Here is an 18578-nt window from a genome sequence, read left to right as displayed (position 1 = left end):
AGATTAGGGCACACAATAGCATCTGCAAATGATTTATAGATGTTTTATGAATGTCTTAACAAATCATTTGTTGAACATGAACAAATAAATGGAGATACGTAGTCGTTTTTTCACATCAATTTTTCAAAGCGTCTACAAATGTGTTACTACACATTAAACAACATTATTTAATGATGAACAAATCAAGTACAATGTTGATAATGAGTTATAAATAATGTAGAATGAATTTGTAAATGTTATACAAATAGTTATAAATGATTTAATAATAATTTACGAATGTATATAAATGATTTGTTCATGATTAGTTCATTATCTACAAATACCTTATAAATGTATTATAACAGGGTGTTATTATAAAGTGCTACCAAAGCGTTTCCTATTAATGCTTTCAGTTTGAGTTATGCTTCTGTACAAATCCTCCATGTAAATAAACAGGCTTCTAGCGTTCCCTTTGCCAGGCGGTATAATGTTTTATGCCTCTGAGGTAAGTAGGAAACTCCCCATGAGTACTTAAAAATACTAAACTAATATAGGCCTATTAAATATAATTTGGCCTAATATAATTATATTTGAGAAAAGTTACTGAAGCAGCATCGATTTGGCATCGATTTGAAGAAAACACAAGGACAACCATTTATAATGCCATTTTATGTCATTGACTTTTTATCTAATACAAATGCATACACATACATTTCACCGTCTAAAACCACGTGGAACCACTATTGCAATAAACATCACCATACAAATAAAAAAAAAGATTATCAAGAGGTTGGCTTTCAAGCTTGGGGGTGGAAGGGTTCAAGAGCCACACGCTCACATGCACACGTACAAAGTAATTCACATCCATTAGAGCATATGTACACACACACGCACATACACACTTGTACACACACACACGCACGCACACACACACACGCACACTTGCACACACTTGCACACACACACACACACACACACACACACACACACACACACACACACACACACACACACACACACACACACAGTTGTGTGAGCAGACACATACAAACATCTGTGTACACACACACACACTAAGCTTTATAATACAGCATCAAAGAAGTGTGGCCCTAACAATGGTGTGTGGATGGAGGGAGTGTGATAGCAGTATATGAAGGATGTAAGGGAGGGATGGAGGGAGGGAGGGATGGAAGGAGGGAGGGAGGGGGTAACAGCCAAAGTGTACATAAAACACAACATTTCTATACAGTTAAGCCAACTCTACTCAGTATAAATATTCTTCATCCAAAAGTCAGTGCAGTGCCTTCCTGCTCAGGCATCCCTCCTGGTCACTCCTCCCTCCTGGTCACTCCTCACGCCTGGTCCCCTTTACGCCCGGTCTGTGCCAGACCTGGTCCGTCAATCACACGTTCCACTTTACACAACAAATAACTTTACATCAGGTATCTCAACCTTGTTTTTCTCTAAGGTTTGTGTTGTCATCTTCTTTTTAGTCACCCGGTACCTCAAAGTTCCAGCTGTGAAGTACGTGGGTTTTGAGGGTTGTTTTTACTTTTCCCCACACCAATTAGCTGATATAAAAGAGAACAACAAATTTAGTGTCCGTTTTGATTTTTCTCCCGATTTCCCTTTTTTTCTTTAAAAAGTCCACCGATGCAGGTCTTCTCCTACTGGATCCCCCGGAACAGACACATGGCGAAGACCATGGCGAAGAGCTGAGGAGGGCAGACACAAGACAAAGGAGTCAGTGCTTGGAGAAATACATGAATCAATACATATCTCATGGGTGACGTATTTTCTGGCTGCTCCCGCATCTCCGGTCTTTGCTGCAGCTCTAGGAAAATGAATGGACTATTAATAGAGCGCTCCTAGCTTCGCCTGTGGTCCATGCAGCTGTGGTCCGGTGAACAAAGCCTTCCGATACACATTTATCTCTCTGATACGGCAGGGGGTTTCGAATTGTAAGTGGCAGTTTAATAGAAAGGAAAAATCACTACACAAAACTTGCTTAGCATTGCAGATCAGGTCACCTGACGTCACCAGCGACATCCGGTCATTTAGTGTTGGTGGAACGTTAACTAAACATAAAATCCTTTGGTGAAATGCAATTTTCCCATTAACCCCCACACGCAGGACCAAGGACAAAATGACTGGTGAACGGGAAAGGGAAAGACTTCATTTCTGCCATAGGTGGAAAAAATGCACTAACTATTGACCCACATAGTTAGGCCATTTATACACGTGTCCTCCATTTACTGTCAGAATGGCCTTGCACTCTTTTGCACTAGGGCTGTCACTTTGTTTCTGAATATCAAACTATCGAGCGAACGAGGCAACATTTTTAACTGATCGAACTGTAATGATGTGGTGATCGGATTCAATATTAATATTCAGGGAGCCTTGCTGAACGTCTGTATCTTTCTTCCCCGCTGCTTGATAAGAGTGCTGAGCGCTGCGGACCGGGTTCATCCAAACTGATCAAATCACGTTGGCACAGAACTCACTACAGGAGCTTTGTCCACATAGACCTTTAAGACGAGCCCCAGTGCATTTCTCTCACCACATATGGCAGAAATGAATGGCCTTTTCCTTTCCCCTTTACAAGTAATTTTGTCCTTGATACTGCATGTGGGGGTTAATAGGAAAATTGTGTTTCCCCAAAAGATCTTGTGTTTTGTTAACGTTTCCAATTTTTTAAAGACAAATTGCTAACCCTAAGTGACCGGATGTTGCAGAAAAAATAAACACCAGCGCCGGTGACGTCGGGTGACCTGATCTGCAACGCTGAGCTTGAAATTCTAAATGTGTATCGGACGGCTTTGTTCACGGAGACCACAGCTGCATGAACCAGAGACTCAGCTAGGAGCGCTCTATTAATAGTCCATTCATTTTCCTAGAGCTGCAGCAAAGACTGAAGACTCTGGAGCATCCGGAAGACACATCACGTGAGAGGTCTATTAGGAATAGAAGGATGTCTGTCATCTTATCAATCAGTGACGTTCTTTCAAATAGAAAGTAAAAAATATTCTACTAGTAGTGCTCACTCTCTGTCGCTCTCTCTCTCTCTCTTATATTATATTATATTTATTACATTATATTTATCTATCTATTAGATAGATAAGAGATTTTCACTACATTCATACCTCATTTGCATTTGCACCTTACCTTAACGTTTTGTACCTCATTGTCCGCATTTGTACCTCATTGTCTGCATTTCTTTTTATTATTATTATTATTTTTTTTCTTTACTCATTGTACTTAGATTGTACTTAGGTTGTACTTTAGATTGTATATTGTATATTCCTATGTATATTATTTTTTTTACTGTATGAAGCACACTCTCAGGGGCTCATACAGAACCAAGCATTTCACTGTAAAGTACATGTATTTTATATGTGACAAATAATAAACAAACTTGAACTTGAAACTTGAAACTCTCTCTCTCACACACTCACTCCCTCTCTCTGTCTTTTGCTCTGTCAGCTGCATGCTCTCTCTCTCTCTCACGCTCACTCCCTCTCTGTCTTTCTCTCTCTCACGCTCACTCCCTCTCCCTGTCTTTCTCTCTCTCAGCTGCATGCTGTCCAGAGGCAATACGCAATTACAACTATCCAAACTGATGACAATAATTGTTTCGGGATTGCTTGCTATTATGAAAAGGCATGGGGCTACGGGGGTTATACCATAATAGAGGCAATTCTGATTCTTGCTACCCTGTCTGTTGCTCCATTTCACCATCTGTCTTTTAGTATGGAATATTCTGTTTGTCTGGACTTTTTTACCTCCTTTAAGAGGGACCAACATCTTCTGCGTAAGACTTTATTTTTAAGCAATCTGCCAGGGTAAATTAGCAAAAGAACAGAAAATGTAACAATTCAGTTGCTGTATTTTGCTACTCTAGAAATTACAAAATCGCCCAAGTCAACAGGCAAATGTTTGGCTAATAAAGTGCCTCTGGATCTGGAACACCTCAGCTAGAGTCCTGCATCGGGGCAGTTACCCACAGATTCCCACGGGGGACTGCAAATAAACAGTTGGTGGACAGATTGCAAATGTTTGTTGAAACCATGGGGCGGTTTCCGGTTCTCATCCTGGGTCGGAAACATTATATTCAAAAATAATTGTATAATAATTTATATTACAACCTGAACAGCTTAAAACAAGCAGGATGCAGCATGCTATCTGCTAGCTATCTGCTAGCTTTCTACTGAATGCACAGAGAGGAAATCGTTATCTATCTTCTTGTCTGACTCTGGAGAAGACGGTAAGCGCATTTCCCATAATGTTGGTGTTTTCCTTTAAGCATGCTGCATCCTGCTTGTTTTAAGCTGTTCAGGTTGTAATATAAATTATTATAAAAAAAAAGAAAATATGCTATTCTGCCCTGTGCATGTCTGTGTTATGTGAGAATAGTTGCCTAGGCTACTAACATTTCCCACGTTCACACAGAGAAATGGCTAGCGCAGAGATAAAAAGGAAGACATCGATAGGGGAGTACATCATCGTGGACACAGAGGCCAGGGTGAAATATGCAGTTTGGAGTCATTGTGGGCAAGGAAAACAATGTTGGATACATAGCCTGAAAAATCTGCAACCAGGTGATGTTGCTTATTTGGCTTGAGGAATGAGTCATCGAGATGACAAGGACACAGTTTAAAAATTAGGACTTAAAATAGCCTAATGTTACATTTCATTTAGCGGGTATCGTTTTGGCTCTCAGAACAATTCCATGCGGTGTTGTGTGGGTCGCGGAACAGTCAGGTAGGTCTCAGATGTGGGGCAGTCAGGGAATGAAAATAAGGATCCGTAACACCGATTCTCACCACTAGGCGGAGCTATTGAACTGCCAAATAGGGAGCCAATATAGGGACCCTGAAAATATTTGCAAGCAAAATTGCAACCTTCTCAAATTACCGTTCACAGATGTTGACAGGAAAGGCACAGCGGAAAAAGACGACTTGACTAAAATTAAAAACCTTCACTTCATACCTCAATGGTCAGCACCACAATGGCCAGCGCTCCGGCCACATAGATGTACAGCTCAAAGTAGTCGACCACAGCAGAATAACAGCCCTGTAAGCAGACAAATATGTGATGTTCAGTTTCAGAGTCACTATGAACACGCTGACAGGCACAGACAATAATAATAATAGCATCGCAGACTGAACCCGAGCGAGCCTTTGAACAAAGGTCTTGTTGAGTTACTGCGAGGCGACAGGGGCCCTATCCCCGCTGCCTCTTAACGAGGGCTCTTTGTGTGCGAATGGAAGAGACAGACGCCTTCCGGATATCTTCCATTGTTCCAGGGGCCTGAACAACAGCAACAGGTGGGGAAGACAGTCCAGCCTCCTCCTATCAGCTTCCACTGTAATTACATTTCACTCGCAAGGCATTCATTACACACACACACACACACACACACACACACACACACACACACACACACACACACACACACACACACACACACACACACACACACACAGAAGAGATTGTGCATGCACGTATGTGTGTGTACATGTGTGTTGTATGTATGCGCAGTGTAACTACATTCTCTCTCTCGCACACATACACATTCAGACATCCTTTATATTCCTCTCCTTTTTAGTCATAAGGCACATGCACACACACACCCGCGCACACGCACACACTCCTCCCGTCGCTACTGACGTCACCCTGCTCCAGCTACACCGCGTGGTGAGACAGCCTCCCATGGCCTCCGAAGAAAGAGGATCAGGCACGGAGCAGTCAGTTAGTACCAGGATATCAGCTCTCAGCGCTTCCTGCTCTAATTAAGCTGAGCCTTCGACACGGGTTTGGACAGAAAGAGACAGTGAAAAGAGAGAGTATGAAAGAGCGAGAGAGAGAGAATAAGAGCGAGAGAGAGAGCAGTAGAAGAAGAGAGCGAGCAACAGATACAGTGCATGAAAGTGAGAGAGTGAGTAGGAGATGGGGCTGCTCGATTATGGCAACAAATCATAGTCACAGTTATTTTGATTGATATTGAAATCACGTTTATTAAACTCGATTATTCGTTGATTTGAGAACATCATATTATATAACCCTATCAAAATAATTAGTTTTTATCTTTCTTCTCGACCAATGCTACTCTACAAGTTACCAAATACATTTCAAAATAACTGGAGAAAGCGGCTGGGTGGCGCAGCGGAGATTGTGCTCGTCACCAATGCAAGAGACTCCGGTCTCGAATCCGGGTGTCAGCATTGCCTCCGGCTTGGGCCGGCCGTCATACTAACTCAATTGGCAGAGTTGGCGGGTGGAAGTCGATGGGTGGGGATTTGGACGTTGTGGACAGCGACTCCTACAGGTCAGTTGGGGACGCCTGCACAGCAGAGACAGGAAATGGCGGGGGTAGTGTGAGCCTCCCACACGTTACACCTCGCCAATGAGAGTCCGCGCTGGCAGGTGAAAAGATGACAGGCTGCCTCCTCGTGTACCGGAGGGGACACGTGATGCAAGGCTTCTATCCTCCCTACAACCGGCCAGTGGGGGGCATAGTCGAGCAACGTTCAAGTCAGGGGAGGGGAGAATTGGAAACTCGAAATTGGTATCGGAGAAAAATAGAAAATAAGGAGAAAAAGTGGATAAAAAATGTAATTAAATAAATATCCGGAGAAACGCTCCACCTCCTCCCTCTCAACATGAGCTGAACCCACTGTTTGGGCTTGGGGGGGGGGGGGGGGGGGGGGGGGGGGGTGGAGCACACTGCTGTGAAGGAAGGGTGCGCTGCATTTATGTCACAAGACTAAATGAGAGCAACGCGGCATAGTAATAGTTTTATCTCGATTATCTTGTTTTCATGATCAAAATCATAATTTGAACTGAAACTTGATTAAACGCCCAGCCCTAGTAGAAGAAGACAGAGGCAACAACAGAGACAGTGTGTATGTGTGAGAGAGAGAGAGAGAGAGAGAGAGAGAGAGAGAGAGAGAGAGAGAGAGAGAGAGAGAGAGAGAGAGAGAGAGAGAGAGAGAGAGAGAGAGAGAGAGAGAGAGAGAGAGAGAGAGAGAGAGAGCGAGAGAGAGACACTAAGAGCTGGGCAGGGGGCTGACGACAACACCCACCTTGTTACTGCGGAACATCATGTTGCCTGACAGACACTGCTCCTGGGTGAGGTAGGCCATGTCCCCAGACTGACTGGTCTTCTGGCAGCAGGCCGCAGGCACCATGTCACTGGGGTAGAGTCGCCTGAAGAGGCTCTCCTTGAAGTCCTCGGGACTGTTCACCCCACAGCAGTCAAACTGAGGAGGAGAGAAGAGGTCCTGAGTGCCTGTTTGTGCACTGGCTCGTAGCCTACAGTGTAGTGTGCGTGCATCAGCCCAGCATGAATATTGACCTAGAAGTGGAAAGGGTTTTTATCTATAAAATATAGCCCCCCTGATGAAAGAAGATATCACACACAAGCTTCACCCTTTCCACAAAGGAAGCCCAGTGCTCTCAGAGACAGAGTAGGGCTGCCTGACTGGGTATCGTTTGACCATTTTCAATACCGGTTTGATTGATTGATTGATTGAAAACTTTATTAACAGATTGCAGAATGGGTACAATACAGTACAGCTCAATACACACAATTGTTAAGGGGATGCAGACCAGAGAAAGACTTTCGTCTTGTTTCCATCAGGGTCCCCCATTTTCAATTCATCAGGACATATATGACATACTTGACATACAGATAGTCAGTACTGCTACATCTATACATTTATGACATACCAGATTTGCAAATACAGTACTGTTTGTGATACAGAAGGAGTCAGGAAAAGGGAGTATATACATTTGACGTAGAAACTGTACATTGGAGGAGGTTGGGTGGGGGGGGGGGGGGGGGGGGGGGTGGGTACACTGGGATATTGACAACCATACTGGGTAATCTACATTGGAGGTGGTTGGGGGGGGGGGGGGGGGGGGGGGGCACACTGTATATACAAGCAAAACTGTACATTGAGGGGGGGGGGGGGGGGACACTGTACAAACAAACAAAATTGTACATTGGACTATTGACAAAACCATACTAGGTAAATGACTGTACATTGGAGGGGGTTGGGTTCGGATATTTACAGGGGCCAGTGTTGAATTGCAGTCTCCCGTAGGTGTCCCTTGAGAGTGGTTTTGAAAGTGGGTAGTGATCCACATTCCTTTACAGCTTTGGGTAGGGCGTTCCACATTGATGTGGCATAATTGCGAAACGTGTTTAGTCCCTTATTTGAGCCGAATCTGGGTTTAACATGATTTGTGGAGCTCCCTCTGGTGTTGTGATCGTGGTATTCACTGACCTTTGGGAAGTATTTTGACATGTACATGGGTACCTTGGTCGTGTAGTGTATCTTGTAGACCAGGCCCATTGCAAGTTGCTGTACTCTGTCGTCTACTCTAAGCCATCCTAGGTTGTCAAAGTGGGCAGGGGTGAGGTGGGTTCTAGGAGTCAGGTCAAGCAGTAGTCTGACCAGTTTGTTTTGAGATGTTTGTAATTTTGTTTTTAGCGCCTTTGAGGTGCTTTGGTACCATGAGGTGCAAGCATAGTCGTAGTACCCCTGAATGAGTGCTCCTGCCAGAGTCTTCAGGGTATTCTTGTTTACCAGAGAGGAGATCCGGTACAAGAATCGAGTTCGTTGGTTGACTTTTTTTATTACATTGGATGCCATTTTGTCACAGGAGAGATTAGCCTCTAGGATGGAACCCAGGTAGGTAATTTCATCTTTTCTTGTGACAATATTGTCACCCACTGTAACTGAGAAGCCGTCGGTCTTGCTGAGTTTGTTATTTGAACCGAAGAGAATGGACTCTGTTTTTGATACCTGGGATTCAATACCGAAAACTATACTTTTTCCCCCGATAACTTACTTTGTTGAGTTATGTGTGTTTCATCTGCTGTGTGAGCCAATCGGAGGCTTTGTTAAAAAAAATTATGATTTTGGATTGTGCTGTCTCGGAACAAACATGCTTATTGGCTCACTGACATGTGATGAGATTCACTACTTAGGAATTAAATAAATAAAATTTGCTACAATTTCTTCAATACTCAGCAAGGAGTCTCTGGGCATCATGAGTCATACTGCTTCTTTAATTTGTTTTTATTACTTTTTACTTACTTTATTTTTTTACTGTATGAAGCACACTCACAGGGGCTCATACAGAACCAAGCATTTCACCGTAAAGTATGTGTATTTTATTGTGATAATTAATAAACAAACTTGAAAACTAATAATGTGGAGCAATGAGACGGTGTGTCAACACATTAATAAGTGTCTTCGTAGGCTTGTGAGTGTCTTCATAGCCCCCTAATAACAGGCTGAAAACCTCCCGTGTTCATTGAAGCGATACGATGGTGCTAATGGTTGGAGCAGGTCCCCCCTAAAAACGAAAGTCTCATGGTATAGTTTTAATGGTAATTTTAGTTTGACCGTAGTACCGGCCATTGTATAAATAATTTGGTACTGCCATGTGTGTTAGTGATGAGAGGAATAGAATGGGCTTCTCTATTCTTATTTCTCCTTCCTTTGAGTCACCTTTTGTATAAGATGGTTTTCATTGAGAGAAATACACTCTGGGTTGGGCTGATTGTTAACTGTGTGGAAATGAGTGTGTGTGTACGCCGGAAGCGGGTACTAATGACCTCAATGAGTTCCAGACAGACGCGGAAGCGTGTGACACACTGACGGAGCAGAAATGATGCGGAACGCCTTCGCCCACAAGGAGCAGCTACGCATTGTGAACACCCGTGAACTTTTGTTTGATTAGGAAACCAGTATTGTGTTTGTCACCGGACCCAACCAAATAATAAAAACAAAAACTGAACTTACTATGGCATCGACCACCGCCGTGGTCGCACCGTTCCGGGAGAGCCCAGAGACACAGTCGCATCGTCCCGGGAGAGCCCAGAGGCAGTGGCACCGTCCCGGGAGAGCCCAGAGACAGTGGCACCGTCCCGGGAGAGCCCAGAGACAGTGGCACCGTCCCGGGAGAGCCCAGAGACAGTGGCACCGTTCCGGGAGAGCCCAGAGACACAGTCGCATCGTCCCGGGAGAGCCCAGAGGCAGTGGCACCGTCCCGGGAGAGCCCAGAGACACAGTCGCATCGTCCCGGGAGAGCCCAGAGACAGTGGCACCGTCCCGGGAGAGCCCAGAGACAGTGGCACCGTCCCGGGAGAGCCCAGAGACAGTGGCACCGTCCCGGGAGAGCCCAGAGACACAGTCGCATCGTCCCGGGAGAGCCCAGAGACAGTGGCACCGTCCCGGGAGAGCCCAGAGACAGTGGCACCGTCCCGGGAGAGCCCAGAGACAGTGGCACCGTCCCGGGAGAGCCCAGAGACAGTGGCACCGTCCCGGGAGAGCCCAGAGACAGTGGCACCGTCCCGGGAGAGCCCAGAGACAGTGGCACCGTCCCGGGAGAGCCCAGAGACAGTGGCACCGTCCCGTTCTGGTGAGCTAACCTGTAGTTATTTCCCTGTTCATTGAAAAGCAGCCCGTGTCCCGTTTCCTCCTCTTTTCCTCAATACTTCAATGTTAGCATTAGAGCTCGGTGAACTGAATGTTAGAACTAGAGCTCGGTGAACTGAATGTTAGCATTAGAGCTTGTGAACTGAATGTTAGCATTAGAGCTTGGTGAACTGAATGTTAGAACTAGAGCTCAGTGAACTGAATGTTAGCATTAGAGCTCAGTGAACTGAATGTTAGAACTAGAGCTCAGTGAACTGAATGTTAGCATTAGAGCTTGTGAACTGAATGTTAGCATTAGAGCTTGTGAACTGAATGTTAGCACTAGAGCTCAGTGAACTGAATGTTAGCATTAGAGCTTGTGAACTGAATGTTAGCACTAGAGCTCAGTGAACTGAATGTTAGCATTAGAGCTTGTGAACTGAATGTTAGCATTAGAGCTTGTGAACTGAATGTTAGCATTAGAGCTCGGTGAACTGAATGTTAGAACTAGAGCTCTGTGAACTGAATGTTAGCACTAGAGCTCAGTGAACTGAATGTTAGCATTAGAGCTTGTGAACTGAATGTTAGCATTAGAGCTTGTGAACTGAATGTTAGCATTAGAGCTCGGTGAACTGAATGTTAGCACTAGAGCTCAGTGAACTGAATGTTAGCATTAGAGCTTGTGAACTGAATGTTAGCATTAGAGCTTGTGAACTGAATGTTAGCATTAGAGCTTGTGAACTGAATGTTAGCATTAGAGCTCTGTGAACTGAATGTTAGCATTAGAGCTTGTGAACTGAATGTTAGCACTAGAGCTCAGTGAACTGAATGTTAGCATTAGCGCTTGTGAACTGAATGTTAGAACTAGAGCTCAGTGAACTGAATGTTAGCATTAGAGCTCAGTGAACTGAATGTTAGCATTAGAGCTTGTGAACTGAATGTTAGCATTAGAGCTCGGTGAACTGAATGTTAGCACTATAGCTCTGTGAACTGAATGTTAGCATTAGAGCTCTGTGAACTGAATGTTAGCACTAGAGCTCTGTGAACTGAATGTTAGAACTAGAGCTCTGTGAACTGAATGTTAGCACTATAGCTTGGTGAACTGAATGTTAGAACTAGAGCTCTGTGAACTGAATGTTAGAACTAGAGCTCTGTGAACTGAATGTTAGCATTAGAGCTTGTGAACTGAATGTTAGCATTAGCGCTTGTGAACTGAATGTTAGCATTAGAGCTCTGTGAACTGAATGTTAGAACTAGAGCTCTGTGAACTGAATGTTAGCATTAGAGCTCTGTGAACTGAATGTTAGAACTAGAGCTCTGTGAACTGAATGTTAGCACTATAGCTTGGTGAACTGAATGTTAGAACTAGAGCTCTGTGAACTGAATGTTAGCACTAGAGCTTGTGAACTGAATGTTAGCACTAGAGCTTGTGAACTGAATGTTAGCACTAGAGCTTGTGAACTGAATGTTAGCACTAGAGCTTGGTGAACTGAATGTTAGCACTAGAGCTTGGTGAACTGAATGTTAGCACTAGAGCTTGTGAACTGAATGTTAGCACTAGAGCTTGGTGAACTGAATGTTAGCACTAGAGCTCGGTGAACTGAATGTTAGCACTAGAGCTTGGTGAAATTAATGTTAGCACTAGAGCTCGGTGAACTGAATGTTAGCACTAGAGCTCGGTGAACTGAATGTTAGCACTAGAGCTCGGTGAAATTAATGTTAGCACTAGAGCTCGGTGAACTGAATGTTAGCACTATAGCTTGGTGAACTGAATGTTAGCACTAGAGCTCTGTGAACTGAATGTTAGCACTAGAGCTCTGTGAACTGAATGTTAGCACTATAGCTTGGTGAACTGAATGTTAGCACTAGAGCTCTGTGAACTGAATGTTAGCACTAGAGCTCTGTGAACTGAATGTTAGAACTAGAGCTCTGTGAACTGAATGCCCGGGCTCTAGTTCATAACACATGGTAAACACATGGCGATGGTATCACTGCAGTATAATCCATTAAACCATGTCACAGATGGTATTTCTAGGGTAGTGACAGAAGAATGATGACAATGTGCGATTTGTCGATGCTGCGCAGTGCTCTTACTGTGTTCATAATGGCGTTCCATGTGGAGGTGAAGACGTCAGTGTTGTTGTAGCCCTGGTAGTGTCTTTTCAGCTCCTTGGTGAAGTACTCTCTGGTCAGCTAGAGCCAATGACAGGGGAGAGAGGTGGGTGATGTCACAGGCAAAGTGGTGGTTTGTTCAGCATCAGAGGAAGTTAACCACAGCACCTAGGAGCACCAATGTACCGGCTGTAGGTTAACCACACACCCTTGAGTGGCAGGATCCTGGCTGGACCGAGGTGGAATATTGTGTGACCATGGGGTTTTTAAATCATGGAATCACCAGACACCATTTTCTCATAAAGGCGCTCCCATAGTCCAGCAGACTGTACACAGAGCAGACTCCGCGGAGGTCCGCGCGGCTCTTTGAGCTTTCATAGTCGAGCAGATATCAGCGGACGTCCGCGGTCTATTTCCTACATTTCTCGCACCAGTTTTACTACATTTCCCACAATTCTGTCTGTTCTACTGTACTGGCAGATCAGAGGGAACATTATCAGCGGGAGAGCGAGAGAGAGAGAGAGAGAGAGAGAGAGAGAGAGAGAGAGCGAGAGAGAGATAGAGAGAGAGATAGAGAGAGAGAGAGAGAGAGCTTCACGGGCTCATCTCTCTCCTCACGCCACCAATCGCTCGCGCAGTGTCACATTTAATGCAGTTCGATGTCAACCAAAACGCCGAGCAGCGTTTTGTGTGACACCAAGTCAGCGGCGCGGATGTCCGCGCGTCAGGAAATAGGAGCTTCGCACCTGTGGGTCTGCTGTCCGCTGAGATCAAAGCTCAAATAGCCACGCGGACCTCCGCGGAGTCTGCTCTGTGTACAGTCTGCTCGACTATGGGAGCACCTTAACAGGCTACATCAGAAAAAAACATTACTTTTAGATTGATAATTAACTATTTTCAAAATACTCTACATACTGACTACAGTCTTTCTGAGTCACAGGCTATAAGAACTTTGACAATCTGAAGTAATATATGTTATGTTGTAGCCGGATACGTGAGAAAACATCACAAGTTTGTCAGTGAATGAGAAACAACCCGTGTGTAGATATCCTTTCAAAAATTCAATATGATTAACTTTTGCTCCGGTAAAAAAAATCCCATCATTTCAACATACTTCCACCAGGCCCAGGAAAGTGAGTTAGATGGAGGAGAGGTCACGGCATCTTATCTTGTGAGAGATCCTGTGAGAGATTGGGCTATATTATATTATTATTATATTATATATAATGCGCAGTTCAAATGAGCCGACACCGCCTAATCAATCTGGCACCACACCGCTCCACCAGTGCAGTTACTGTTTTCATGGTGTTTTATTGCTCAAGGCGTCGCAACCCAATCTCCCGAATGGGTAACTCAGTCCATTAGCCGTGGGTCCAGTGCCCACGCAAGAGTGGGTGTGTGGTCAACTTGGGCACCTCTTTGGCCGCTGGTGGTCTGAGGAGTGCAAACAGTACAGCAACGACATCAACAACAACAACAACTTACATGCTCCCGGAATATGAAGGCCAGGATGGCGGCGGCCAGCTCTGCTAGAAAGATCAGGAGGATGAGCATGAAGAACTGTAGTGAGAGAGAGAGAGAGAGAGAGAGAGAGAGAGAGAGAGAGAGAGAGGGGGAGATAGAGAGAGAGAGAGGGGGAGAGAGAGGGGGGGGGGAGAGAGAGAGAGAGGGGGAGAGAGAGGGGGAGAGGAGAGAGAGAGGGAGAGAGAGAGAGAGAGAGAGAGAGGGGGGGGGGATAGAGAGAGAGAGGGGGAGAGAGAGAGAGAGAGAGAGAGAGAGAGAGAGAGAGAGAGGGGGAGAGAGAGGGGGGGGGGGATAGAGAGAGAGAGGGGGAGAGAGAGAGAGAGAGGGGGGGGGGGGATAGAGAGAGAGAGGGGGAGAGAGAGAGAGAGAGAGAGAGAGAGAGAGAGAGAGGGGGAGAGAGAGGGGGGGGGAGAGAGAGGGGGAGAGGAGAGAGAGTAATGGAGGGTGAGTGCCAGCCGCAGAAGTGCATGTGCGAGTCACTAAAAATCAGAATCTGGCGGTGCCCACTTCACTCTGCATTAACAATGCATGAGCCCTGGTGCTCGGAAGGCAAATAGAAGGGCATTGTTGACCCCTCCATTTTAGGCCCAGCCATCCCCAAAAACTGACGACATAATAAACATGCCAACAAGATCAATAACAGAGGCACACTTTAAAAGATTCCTCCCCTGCCCCACCAACCAAGCACCCACCCACCACCCACCCACAGAGGAGCCCTACTCACAAAGAGGAGCAGACACTTGTTCTCCCGGATGGCCCCGCAGCAGCCCAGGAAGCCCAGCAGGAAGAGCATGCCCCCCATGGCCAGGATGATGTAGACACCAGTGAACAGCAGGGGTTGGCCGCCACGATCTCCCTGAAGCCCGTGGGGTCCACCAACACCTTCACGCCCACCCCCAGGAGGAAGCAGCCCCCAAGCTGATGGAGAAGGGTGAGAAGACAAGAGTGGTTAGAGAGGGACATTTTCTTTTTAAACCTTTATTTATTATTATTATTGCAATTTGCAGAAGCCCGTCAAAAAGGAGATGTTAATTGACCCTTTCACTGCCGCGCTACCAAAATGGTTAACCCTTTCACTGTGACAATTCACAAAAAGCCCCTTTCACTGCCACACACGACTGTCGGTTGTTGTGTGATAGTAAAGGGTTAACCTTCTTCTGTCGTGAAAGGGTTAATCTTGCTGCGTTTATTTGATCGTCTAATACGTTTCCACGGCTCAGCAGCGGCTTTAAAGACTTTATATTATAGCTCAACATCCTCTGTAACGCTCACCCGCCTCCTGACAGAAAAGCAGTGCGTGGCGGAAGACAATCTGTGCTTTTAGCTACAAACAAATGTGTTTCCTGGAGTGTGTGGGTGATACTGAGAAGTCCACCGGCAGCGACACCTCTCAGGCGGACACAGCTGAACACTCCACTGGAGAGCTGAGATGGAGAGGTGGGAGGTGGGGGGTGGGGGAGAGAGAGATGGCTGGGTATCCGCAGAGTCTTAACGCCTTGGTGGGGGGTGGGGGAGATAGGCTAGCTAGCCCCCTGCCCCCCTCCAGCTAACCCCACATCTTACCTGTCAAAGAACTCCACACCACCACCGCTCTCCATCCTCTCCGCCCCTCCCTCCCTCCCTCCCTCCTCCTGCTTCTCCTCACTAAAACCTTATCTTCAGCCTCAGCAGGGTGACTCATGTGATTAAGAAAAGAAGGTATATATTGAGGGAGGAGGGGGAGAGATATGAGCCTTACGCACTGCTCTCACAATCCCCTTCTTCCTGTGAGAGTGAGAGACCTGGGTTTCTTTCAATAAATGTCACATTAGATCAAAGGCAGAGCAGAGTTTGAGGGGAGGGGCTGCAGCCATTTTGAAAACACAATGGCCTATATTCACAACGCCTCTCAAAGAAGGAGTGCTGATCCAGAGTCAGATTCAATCTGTTGGATTGAATAATAAGGTTGTGAAGATTTATGGGCCGTTGGGTTTGAAAAACACGGTTTGTTTCACAGGATGGGGGGCGTGACACAGTTGTAGGGCAGAAACAAAGGCATGCTAATATACAATGGTTGTTACTGAGTGGCGTTAATGGCCAAGTTCATTCTTTGCTCCACTGGTCACATTATTGCCCCGGGCCTTGAACAGTGGCATTTGAGTGGAGTCTCTAAAGAGGTTTGGTTCTGCTTAATAAAGCAGGAAAGAGAGGAGCCCTCTTTACTCCAACCCCCCCCCCCCCCTCCCCCCTGTATAGGTTCAATATATTTTTTAATGGGATTACCTTTGATTGTCTGATCAAGACTGATAATCTCAGGTGCCAGTCACAAAGTGCACGTGGCACATGGCGCACCTCACACGTGTGTCACCACACACTGGAATATAATCAAAGGGGGATTTGATGAGAGTCAAGATTGCCTCCTTCTAATGAAATGCTAATGGGGAACAGTCAGTTAGCTGGGTCGAGGGAGAGTCTAATGTGGAACAGTCAGTTAGCTGGGTCGAGGGAGAGTCTAATGGGGAACAGTCAGTTAGCTGGGTCGAGGGAGAGTCTAATGGGGAACAGTCAGTTAGCTGGGTCGAGGGAGAGTCTAATGGGGAACAGTCAGTTAGCTGGGTCGAGGGAGAGTCTAATGTGGAACAGTCAGTTAGCTGGGTCGAGGGAGAGTCTAATGTGGAACAGTCAGTTAGCTGGGTCGAGGGAGAGTCTAATGTGGAACAGTCAGTTAGCTGGGTCGAGGGAGAGTCTAATGTGGAACAGTCAGTTAGCTGGGTCGAGGGAGAGTCTAATGGGGAACAGTCAGTTAGCTGGGTCGAGGGAGAGTCTAATGTGGAACAGTCAGTTAGCTGGGTCGAGGGAGAGTCTAATGTGGAACAGTCAGTTAGCTGGGTCGAGGGAGAGTCTAATGTGGAACAGTCAGTTAGCTGGGTCGAGGGAGAGTCTAATCGGGAACAGTCAGTTAGCTGGGTCGAGGGAGAGTCTAATGGGGAACAGTCAGTTAGCTGGGTCGAGGGAGAGTCTAATGTGGAACAGTCAGTTAGCTGGGTCGAGGGAGAGTCTAATGTGGAACAGTCAGTTAGCTGGGTCGAGGGAGAGTCTAATGTGGAACAGTCAGTTAGCTGGGTCGAGGGAGAGTCTAATGTGGAACAGTCAGTTAGCTGGGTCGAGGGAGAGTCTAATGGGGAACAGTCAGTTAGCTGGGTCGAGGGAGAGTCTAATGGGGAACAGTCAGTTAGCTGGGTCGAGGGAGAGTCTAATGGGGAACAGTCAGTTAGCTGGGTCGAGGGAGAGTCTAATGTGGAACAGTCAGTTAGCTGGGTCGAGGGAGAGTCTAATGTGGAACAGTCAGTTAGCTGGGTCGAGGGAGAGTCTAATGTGGAACAGTCAGTTAGCTGGGTCGAGGGAGAGTCTAATGGGGAACAGTCAGTTAGCTGGGTCGAGGGAGAGTCTAATGTGGAACAGTCAGTTAGCTGGGTCGAGGGAGAGTCTAATGGGGAACAGTCAGTTAGCTGGGTCGAGGGAGAGTCTAATGGGGAACAGTCAGTTAGCTGGGTCGAGGGAGAGTCTAATGGGGAACAGTCAGTTAGCTGGGTCGAGGGAGAGTCTAATGGGGAACAGTCAGTTAGCTGGGTCGAGGGAGAGTCTAATGGGGAACAGTCAGTTAGCTGGGTCGAGGGACGGCCACGAGAGTCGACCTCTAGATCGACAGTGAGCACACGGATAGTCAGATAAAGAAGGCTTTTCTAAACTGTTGAAATAACGGGGTCCCCGGGAAAACTAAAACGACTGTCCTGTAATAATATGATATCTGATTGCTACAGTATTTTGAAGTGAACAACTTTGGGACTGAACCAACTGTGAAACCCAACTGTGTAGGCCCTGTGTAAGCCCTATTTACATGGGACTAGTATTATGTGGGGGACCCATGGTAATAGAACTAAATGATCCCCCCCCCATTTTTGTGATTTCCAGATGCACATTCACACCACGGGGTCCGTTTTTACTGAGGTGTCCCGAGGCTGAGCTAAAAGGAACACGCCAACATTTTGGGAAATTAGCTTACCGTCTTCTCCAGAGAGAGACAAGAAGATAGATACAAGTGTCCTCTCTGTGCGTTCAAAGTAGAAAGCTATCTGGCTGCATGTTAGCCTAGCTTAGCACAATGAATGGAAGCGGACATGACCGGTTAGCCTAGCCATTGTCCAACTAACACCTCTCTCGAAGACTAACCGGCCATGTCCGCTTCCATTCATTGTGCTAAGCTAGGCTAACATTCAGCCAGATAGCTTTCTACTGAACGCACAGAGGCATGTTCCTTTAACACACCAACGGTTTTGTGTCAAGACTGTCAGGGTGCGTGATCAAACATTAGTGCTTCTAATGGCACCTCAAACGACGCCAAACGCACTGCTAGTTGCCAGAAATGGAATCATGCAAAGTGCTTCGATATATTTTCGATGATAAATCAAATCTATGACAATCCAGCAGGGGAGAAATTATGAACTGGATAACAGTATGTACACCTACTTAGGATGGAAATATATTTTTCAA

General features: G+C 46.0%; 1 protein-coding gene across 1 annotated transcript in view; it reads right to left on the bottom strand.

The window, feature by feature from the left end:
* Positions 1–639: 639 nt before the first annotated feature.
* LOC311245116 (tetraspanin-18B-like) overlaps positions 640–18578 on the bottom strand; it is a 36327-nt gene continuing 18388 nt past the window's right edge. The window contains 7 exon segments of the mRNA XM_084334906.1: positions 640–1694; positions 4969–5052; positions 7065–7241; positions 12507–12605; positions 14010–14084; positions 14773–14885; positions 14888–14966. Of these exon segments, the coding sequence (XP_084191032.1) occupies positions 1647–1694; positions 4969–5052; positions 7065–7241; positions 12507–12605; positions 14010–14084; positions 14773–14885; positions 14888–14966 (675 nt within the window). The 3' untranslated portion in view covers positions 640–1646.

The sequence above is a fragment of the Notolepis coatsorum genome, assembly GCF_963971535.1.
Source record: "Notolepis coatsorum genome assembly, chromosome: 18".
In the NCBI taxonomy this organism is placed as follows: domain Eukaryota; kingdom Metazoa; phylum Chordata; class Actinopteri; order Aulopiformes; family Paralepididae; genus Notolepis; species Notolepis coatsorum.
Note: the sequence above shows the minus strand (reverse complement) of the source record. Positions and strands in the feature narration are given on the sequence as shown.